The sequence below is a fragment of the Sesamum indicum genome, linkage group LG9 (assembly GCF_026168435.1).
Source record: "Sesamum indicum cultivar Baizhima isolate 11 linkage group LG9, ASM2616843v1, whole genome shotgun sequence".
NCBI lineage: Eukaryota > Viridiplantae > Streptophyta > Magnoliopsida > Lamiales > Pedaliaceae > Sesamum > Sesamum indicum.
In genome coordinates, this window is record NC_142665.1 from 2,453,753 (window position 1) to 2,463,140 (window position 9,388).

At 33.4% G+C, this 9,388-nt stretch overlaps 1 protein-coding gene across 2 annotated transcripts; it reads left to right on the forward strand.

Annotated features, from left to right (window-relative positions):
- Positions 1–3,829: 3,829 nt before the first annotated feature.
- On the forward strand, positions 3,830–8,432 carry GTF2H2 (general transcription factor II H2). Of its 2 annotated transcripts, none has more exons than XM_011091027.3 (5): positions 3,830–4,040; positions 4,602–4,894; positions 5,664–6,125; positions 6,331–6,703; positions 7,666–8,432. In XM_011091027.3, exons 2-5 carry the CDS (start codon positions 4,610–4,612, stop codon positions 7,812–7,814), a joined length of 1,269 nt encoding a protein of 422 aa, XP_011089329.1. In that variant the 5' UTR covers positions 3,830–4,040; positions 4,602–4,609; the 3' UTR covers positions 7,815–8,432. The 2 variants fall into 2 exon arrangements, with proteins under 2 accessions (XP_011089329.1, XP_011089330.1); XM_011091028.3 differs by having other exon boundaries at positions 4,607–4,894.
- The last annotated feature ends 956 nt before the right edge of the window (positions 8,433–9,388 follow it).

Sequence of the window (9,388 nt, forward strand, 5' to 3'; positions counted from 1 at the left end):
GAAGTTGAGCCTACGACATACATATTGATTAATTTAGAGTTATCGAGATATTTAAAAATAATAATAATATAAAAAATATCGCAAATAATGAACTATTATCATCCATATAATTCATTAATTTATGATTAAATTTGGATAGAATAATAAAAAATAAATATATTTTCACAAGTTTTTCATGAAATGATGAATGAGGAAAGATTATCCGAAATTTGTTGGCATTCTTACCTATTCCAATATTTTAATCTCAGACACGAATACGGCGATGATGATGCCATGCAATATGCTGACGTGGCATTCGTTTTGTTTGAAAAAGAAAATTAATAAAAATAAAAGTCTCACTCATTTTTAATTCTAAGAATAGTTAATCTATTAAAAATGAAAAAAATTAAAAACATTCCTAATTTCGCCACAAGGTCTATTTATTTTCAATTAATATAATAAATTAAGAATCCTGTATAAAAAAGGAGGCCCCTTCCTTACCAATTAAAATATACTTAATATTTTTAATTACAATCCATATTAACTAAAATAACTATATACACGTCTGTTTATATATTTTTTATTAAAATTAAGTCTGTGTAAATATTGTATATATTGTATAAAATAAACTTTTTTTTGTGTCAACTTGCCATTTAAATTTTGTGAAATTTGCACTTTACCATATATGATAATTTTTTTGCTGATTTGTTTTGTCAGAAAAACATCACATGCAGTACATATATGAAAAAAATCACATCACATTACTCTTAAATATCACATATGCACTGCATTTAATTTTACTTTTTTATAAAAACTTGGTGGAATAATAGTTAAAAATGGCAAATTACAATATCTTAGCTAATTTGTTGATATTAAGTCAAAGTCATATTTAAGATAAATTTGAAGTCGTGTCAACATTTATATCAAATGTTCTACGAGCATATCTGCAATCTCTAGGAAAAATAAACTTTTATTTATTTATTTACTTTAATTTTTTGAGTTTAGTATTCTTATTTTCTTACCCAATTAAAAAAAATAGAATTAAACGTTAAAGAAATTGATAACGTATTGAATATGAAAGTAAATATATAATTATTTACAAAATAAAAATATATATAAAAAAATAAAAATAAAAAAACTCACAAGCTAATGAATAGAGGGAATTGAGTTTGAGTTCAAAATCGAGTCTCGTGAGCCGACTCAAATCATCTGTCACTCCTAGATAGAGATGGTTGCAGGAGGCATAGACAACAAAGATAAAGGCAGCCATGCTGCATTGAAATTGAAATGGGTTGTGGACCATCTTTTGGCTAAGGGTAAATTTATCACGCTTTTGAAATTTCAGAAAGATCTTCGAGTAAATTATATTTTTGTTCCTTATATATAACCATTTGTTATTTTTTGTCTTCAATATTATATGGCACAATTTTGGTTTAAAATTTTTAAATTTTTTTATGTTTTTTGTCCTGCTATTAAAATAGATGTTAAAATTAATGACGTAAGAGAACACGACAGTATTGCACAATTGGTATTACAAATGTGTCGGAGGATTTGGGATCATTTTATGGAATGAATTTTTTTCATGCTTAAGTAATACTTATGGTGAATAGGAAAGGAAAAAAATTGGTTACAATTGAATTGTTTGTATAGCTTGATTTGCAGATACTAGTTAGAATCGATGATTCGAGTGTAGTCGCAGAAACTTTTTGACATACTGGATTATCGCCTCTAACTATGTTTGTCATCTACTTTTGTAAGGAAATAGTACTCTTTATTTATGTTTTTGTGATTTATTGTAAGGGAGTAGTATTCCTGTTTTTACATCTTTTTTAGAAATGATAGGGAGTTAGCACTCCCTGTTGTAAATTTGCTTGCCTCTTGATCTTAATAAAAAAGGGTCTGAGACTCTAAAAAGCTCCCCCCACCCCCGGGTGGTTTTAAAAAAAAAAATGAAAAGGAAAGAAATGTGTGTGGTGTAGAGGTATCATCTATTTTTCCACGGGGGTTTGAATCCTTGAATGTGCATGGGGATATTCATATTTTTTCAAATTTTTTTGGCACCAACGTTTGTATTAACGAATTTTTAATGATGACGACTATATTTGATAGAATTTTATACATGGAGAATTGAGAGTTTGTTTGATTGGGGTGAAATGTACGTGCATAAGAGAAGTTGAAGTAAAAATGAATGTATAAGAATAAATTTGGTGTTTGGTTAGAAATATGGATGGAGGAGAAGTAAAACTAAATGTATATGAAATTTCTTCGTCCAAAGTTGAGCGAAAAATTGAATGTATAAAGCAAAAAAGATGAAAGAGTATATATTTTATTTTTATTTACTCTATTATTTTCCTCTAATTCTTTTCTCATCCATATTGATAATATTAAGACATAATCTTTGAAAAAGATTAACAAGTCACCAAAAAAGGTGTTGATGTTTAAACTTAATTTCTTTATTTGAGGGCATTGGGAGTAATTTTTAGTTTATTTAAATTGAATAGTTTAAAATAAATGAATAATACTCATTTTAATAAATATATTTATTAATAAACAACATTCTTGTTCTTGTTTGATGAATATATTTTATCAATTAACAACATTCTTGTTCTTGTTTGGTATTCCTACGTTTATTAATGAGATTTTTAAATTTTTTATATACTAAAAATTGTTTTAGTATAATATTAATTTGTTGATCTTTTTACAAAATAAGTAAATATGATTAATTAGTAAAATTAAAAAATTAATTATTTTTCTCAATCTATTTCATATACCAAAAGGATAAATATTTGAGATTTACTCTATTTTTTAATCATACCAAATAACTTGTAGAAAAACTAATATTTTGTACCTCCTAAATTTGGCCATACCATAAGAGTCAAGATTTTCAAAAAATGCTAAGATTCTCGAAGGACTAGCTCTGCAAAAATAAAGGTTAACACTTTGATGCTTAAGTTAGTAACGATTTATGAAAAAATAATAGGAAAAACTTGAAATAAAATGAGAATAATGGTGAATATTCGTGTGGAGTGCAAATTATAAGTTTGAAATAGCTTAAAAACCGAGAGAGAATAGTGCAAGAAAGTAAAAATTTGAGAATAAATGTGATGTAGAACCGTGTTCTCATAAATCTGCACAAGACCTCTATTTATAGGCTTATACAGAGTTGGATACAAGGTCAATTACTGGGTGCCGTATGACATTGGAAAGCTTTTCGAGTCAGCTGTCATCCGCAACAAACCATTGATGATTTGAATAAATATTGGTTGAGATATGTGAGTTTAACTAAATCTTGTCAAATTTGCCTACAATTATGGGAATCAGTTATGGACAGATTTCCTTGCTCGTTTATGACCGATTTACCTGGAATCACTTGAAGATATTTTTGGATGATATATACAAATGTATTGGCAAATCATATGATGCGTCCCCCCAACTATATGATGACGTATTGGCTTAAATGAGTTTATTTCTTGGGCTGCCAGTTAAGTAAGGCAATAGATAAGCCCGTGGACCTTTTTTCCCTGCTGATGGGCCCTTAGCCGTCCTGTGGATGAATTTGGACTTTTTACTGGCTGGATTAGTATGCCTAACTTATGGGCTTAGTTCAATAATTTTAGGGGCATCATTACTGTTTCACTTCCTCTTTATTCTCGTTTGATCAAACCATCCCTAAATATAATGAGTGTGAAACTTAAGATGCTAAAATACGAATAAATGTCATTAAGGGACCAAAAGGATATATATCATCAGCCCATACCATTTAAACTACAACTATATTGGATCCCAATTACTAAATTCCAAATGGGCCGACCCGTATTCTCCGATTGCTCCATAAAAGGCCCAAAACAGGAAAAATGGAAAATACTTGGAAACAAGGAATCGTCTCTCCCAATTCAAGCTTTTCTACTGATCGTACTTCGACTCGTTTACATCCGAGAAAGAACTCGTCTTGACCTGTTTTTTTATGTAGTCTATACCCTCACCAAATCCTTGAACTCTTCCTGCGAATCCACTTTCTCTTAGGCGGGTTGGCGGGTCTGGACAATTTGTGGTTGCTGAAGGTAGAAACCTTCTTCGGTTTTGTTAACTTCTGTTTTGTGTGTTTTGCTTTTGATTGTTCTGGGTTTGAAGAAATGTGGGCTACAGCAGTTTATCTTTGGGTCTGCAGTATTTCAAGTATGCTGAGCTGAGTGATTTGTCTGGGTTTTCTTGCATAGGATACAATGTTAATTGTCTTGATTTTATTTGTTCGGGCATGAAGAAATGTGGGCTACAGCTGTCTAGCTTTCAGTCTATAGCTGAGCTCAGTGATTTTTCTGGGTTCTTGCATAAGATACAATGTTAACTGCACACAAAGGTTATTTTTTGTGTTGAGTTATTCAGTGATGTGGGATTGTCAGAAGACAAAAGATAGTTTCTCTAAGGTTTCCTGTATTTACAGTAGGAGTTATAGGCATGGCTGAGCAACTTAAGACAATGGTGTATGGGGATCTTTGTTTTTGCAATATTGTGGTAGGGGTGTGCTGCAATGTATAGATTGTGGATCTGTCTTGTCTTATTTTTTGTAGGATTTACTATTTTCAACTAATATATATATTGTTTTCTTTCTTTCGGAACAAAAGTTTAGACAATGTTGCAAAAAGAAAGTAATGATGGAGAGAGGCGGTTTAACAGGGAAGAAGAGGAGGAAGATGATGATGATGCGGATGGTAGGGGCCGTGATGCGTGGGAGAGGACTTATGCAGACGAGCGGTCATGGGAGTCTCTGCAAGAGGACGAATCTGGGCTTCTCCGGCCTATTGACAATAAAAGTCTTTACCACGCTCAGTATCGCCGACGTCTTCGCACAACGACAGCTGCCCGAATTCAGAAAGGACTGATTCGTTATCTATACATCATGATTGATCTTTCCCGGGTATGTGTATAATGATTTAGCTGTAGTGGAAGTTCAATGTATACAATAAGTTGTTTCTTGTTGCTTCCCCTTGAGTCTACACTTAATGAACTAATTTAGGATGAATGACAATCAAAATTTACTTCTCCAGTTTGGTTGTTAGTCATTAGTTGTGAAAAAAATTTATGTTCTTTTTACAGTTTAAATCTTGTAGGATTTATTAGATATGTGACAAAGGACTGGATTTGTATGATTTATTAGATACTTCAGAATTCTAAGACTGGTGGATTTATATGACAAAGAGACTTCAGGATGCTCGTTATATATAAGTAACTTCGGTGATGATTTTGATAGAACGCACTGCATTTATTTGTTTAACCTGAATTTTGAATTAGGATATTTGTAGAGAAGCCTGATAGACAAGTGCCTTGACAGAGTATAATTCTTTACGGCTTGATTGGTTTATAGGGTTCATCTGAATCATCTTTAGTCAATAAAGTATTGATAAGGATGATATTGGAAAGAAACTTGTTGCAACTGTTCTGTAAAGCAATCATACTGATGACTACATCCCACTATAAATTTTTTAAGTTGTTTGCAAGTGAAGTGACGTTGTATGAGAATATAATACACTTTTATCAGTTTCTGGAAATATTCTTTCCATAGGAAACTGTATGACAGCGCCAAAAAGTTGGCCAGTAAATCAAACTTTGAGGATTTTTTCATTTTCATGGAACAGTTTTGTTTATTATTTTCATAAATTATTAAGCATTTGGTATTTGACATGCAGGCAGCTGGAGAGACGGATTATAAACCCAGCCGAATGGTTGTTGTTGCTCGACAAGTGGAGGCTTTCATCAGGGAGTTCTTCGATCAAAATCCCTTGAGTCAAATTGGAATAGTAACATTGAAAGATGGGGTTGCACATTCCCTAACAGACCTTGGTGGAAGTCCGGAGTCACATATCAAAGTTTTGATGGGTAAATTGACAAGCTCGGGTGATGCATCTCTCCAAAATGGCCTGGATCTTGTGCAGAGCCTCCTAAATCAGATTCCCACATATGGTCACCGTGAAGTTCTTATTTTATATTCTGCTCTTAGTACTTGTGATCCAGGTGATATTATGGAGACAGTACAGAAGTGCAAGGCTTCTAAGGTCAGGTGCTCGGTTATTGGTCTCTCTGCTGAGGTCTACATTTGCAAATATCTTTGTCAAGAAACTGGTGGATCATACTCTGTGGCGTTAGATGAGGTGAGCGCATTTGTGAATGTCTGAATGATGTTTGCAATTATAATTGATGTAAGTAATGGCCAAGATAGAAGGAAAATGAACAGACATTCGTTGACTAAATCCTGTAAAACTCCTTTCGCATCAATGTTAAGGGAAGACTGAAACATTAAATATTTCCAACTAATATTAGCATATTTTATCTAATTCACAAATGTTTTTATGGCAGTCTCACTTAAAAGAATTGGTCTTTGAGCATGCACCGCCACCTCCAGCTATAGCCGAATTTGCAGTTGCAAATTTGATTAAGATGGGTTTTCCTCAAAGAGCAGCAGAAGGTGTAATTTCAATCTGTTCTTGTCATAAAGAGGCTAAGATTGGTGGAGGCTACACTTGCCCAAGATGCAAAGCACGCATTTGCGACTTGCCTACAGAATGCCAAATATGTGGACTAACCCTCGTTTCTTCACCCCATTTGGCAAGATCTTATCACCATTTGTTCCCTATAACTCCATTTGGTGATGTGTCACCATCAGTTTCAAATGATCCGAGAAATCTTCCAAAAAATTGCTTTGGTTGCCAACAAAGTCTCCTAAATCCTGGTAAGTGTTAACTGAAAAGTTCAATTTTGTTGTGCCTGAACTCTGAAATGCCTATAATTTGATTTGGAGTCTGCATGAAAAAATGCAATAACTGCATTGATGCTCCCATAGATTTGGACTTGAAAAAAGGATTTTAAATGACTCTATATTAGAAGAATTTCAAATCCATTATTTAGCAATACATGATTTAAATTTAGAGCTGAAGGATTTGAAATCCTTTGAATTCACAATTATCCAAACTATTCCAACTGATTTGTTACTAGGGATTTGAAATCCTTTGAATTTGTTGAATTTAAATTATGGAAACAAATTCGAAGTATTTGTTACTAGAGACTTGAGGTTTATGATTTCAAATCCATCAATATAAATATGACCTTGGGAAGTGGAAATGTAGTTTGATTGTTGAGCCACTAGTTTTTCTCGCTCATTAATAATGACACCTGCAACTTGCCTTATTTATTTCTCCGTTCACCTTTGGGTTTAAGTATGCTTTGGATCCTCTCCAGTGTTCCCCACGTTCTGTTTTATTTATATCACTAGTCTAAAATGAGGTAGTTTAACCTGAGGTTAGGTGCTCTTCATTCGTTACAGAACTTATTTGTTGTAAGAGTTGGAAACAGTAGAAACAAGTTAGCTCCTTATTTAAGTAGGCATGAATGCCTCTAGTGTTAAGTTCACCTACCAAGTGACCTTTTGTTTCATGCTCCTCTCGAATCTAATAGCGATGCTTACATATTGTTTCCTTAGTCACCAGACAAATGGAAGCATATATACAGACTTGTAAGAAAAATCAACCGTGCTAAGATCGTATGGAAATTAGAATTACTTATTCTGTAATCCTATCACAGTAGAACACTTCATAACTAATCTATTCCCATACCTGAAGTTTCCCTATAGACGGTTTACTTGGACTTGCCATGATATTCTTTATCCCTAACCTGGGTCTGCTTTTGTTGATGCAGGAAACATGCCAGCTTCTTGTGTTTCTTGTCCAAAATGCAAACAATACTTTTGCCTTGATTGTGACATTTACATTCATGAGAGCCTGCACAACTGCCCAGGTTGTGAGAGCTTCCGGCACTCTAAATCTGTTAGTACTGCGGAAGGATGACCGGATGAGCATACATATGATGTTTAAAGAACTGATATGGGAGTGGTCTTCTGCTTTCACATATAGATTATTGGAGGTGAACTTATCTTGGTGGTTTGCACTGCACCCTTAAAGAAACATGCTAGATAACATCCAAGAAACAACTGGTCTCGAGAGAACGGTATTAGTTGGATACCAGATGATGGTATTATCTTTCTGAATTTACTTTTTACAGATCATGGGTGATCTGAACATATGGAGCATGATTAGCTGGTTCAAATACCAGGTAATTTGAGTACCCTCTTTCTCATATTCCTTCCCGCCCTAATGCCTTGTATCTGGTGAAAATGGTGAAGGAAGAATCATGATGCCAAGGCAATACAACCTGCCTCATTCTCCTGATCAGTTGGTTTTATATTGGGCACAGGAATCTCGGGGACAAAAGAGAGTTTACTAAAATTTGTACTGTTTCTTCTATTCATCTCCGCAGATGTCATTTGCTTCTATTTGATCAAAGTGATGCAATTTGTTTATTCTTCATGTTTTGTCCGGTTCAAGGATTTTGATGAGAAAAGAAAGATGTCGGGTAAAAGAAATTAAGAATAAAGTTGGGTTAATTACATTTTACTATTCGAATTATGATTATTTTACACTTTGGCATCTAAACTCATTTTTGTGTCAACTTATCATCTCAATTTTATGAAATTTTAACTTTGCCATTTGTAATTATATTTTAATCAAATATTTTTATCGAAAAAAATGTTACATGCAGTACACATGTGATATTTAAGGATTTTGTGAAGTGATATTTTCGTATATGCACAGCATGTAATGTTTTTCCGACAGAAAATTCAACAAAAAGAAAGAGTCATATATGACTAAGTGCAAAATTGAGTGGTACGGTACACAAAATGTTTTGATGGCAAAGTGGAAAGATTTGATGGCAAAGTGGAAAGATGAGAATAGTTCGAATGGCAAAATGTAATTTATCCAATAAAATTAAAGAAACTACATTCAATATTGCACGGTGAGAGTAATGAAAAAAGGAAGTGGAGGGCGGCGATGAAACATGCATTGGAGAAGGAGAAAGTCTATATCAACCAAGGTGGTTGTCTTCTCTTTTAACAGCCAAAGTTGCTTTCTGTAACATTTTCTCTTTTCTTGTTCGAGATCATTGTACCAGAAGTTGGTTGATATATATCCTTTTCTAGTACATAAAAGTTGGTTAATACAGACGGCTCAAGGCAAGAGATATAATTTGGAAGCTAACCATGCTAAGATGCACGGCACATAGAACAGGCGGACAAATAGCCTAGCTAAGTATTGATCCACCCCTTTTCGGCTTTTTTTATCCAACAAAAGCAACGGTGAGTGTATATTGCTCCCTTTCTAATAAATGTAACCACTACTAGTTGTTTGCTTCCAGTTTAATTTTATATCTTTCGGCTTTTGTTTAATCAATTCTCCACTTGAAAGTCTTCCATCTGTTCCAATGCTGATTCCATTAATAAAACAATACAAATGGGTAAATGGGGACAAACTGCAGCCCGCCAGCCCGCCCACTTAAGAAATCATACATGCAAATTCTGGGATAA

Excerpts from the sequence above, each read along its gene's own strand:
- GTF2H2 (XM_011091027.3), top strand. The coding sequence starts at position 4,610 with ATGTTGCAAAAAGAAAGTAATGATGGAGAGAGGCGGTTTAACAGGGAA. Across the intron at positions 6,126-6,330 it reads ACTCTGTGGCGTTAGATGAG|TCTCACTTAAAAGAATTGGT; the intron begins GTGAGCGCATTT and ends TTTTTATGGCAG. Across the intron at positions 6,704-7,665 it reads ACAAAGTCTCCTAAATCCTG|GAAACATGCCAGCTTCTTGT; the intron begins GTAAGTGTTAAC and ends TTGTTGATGCAG.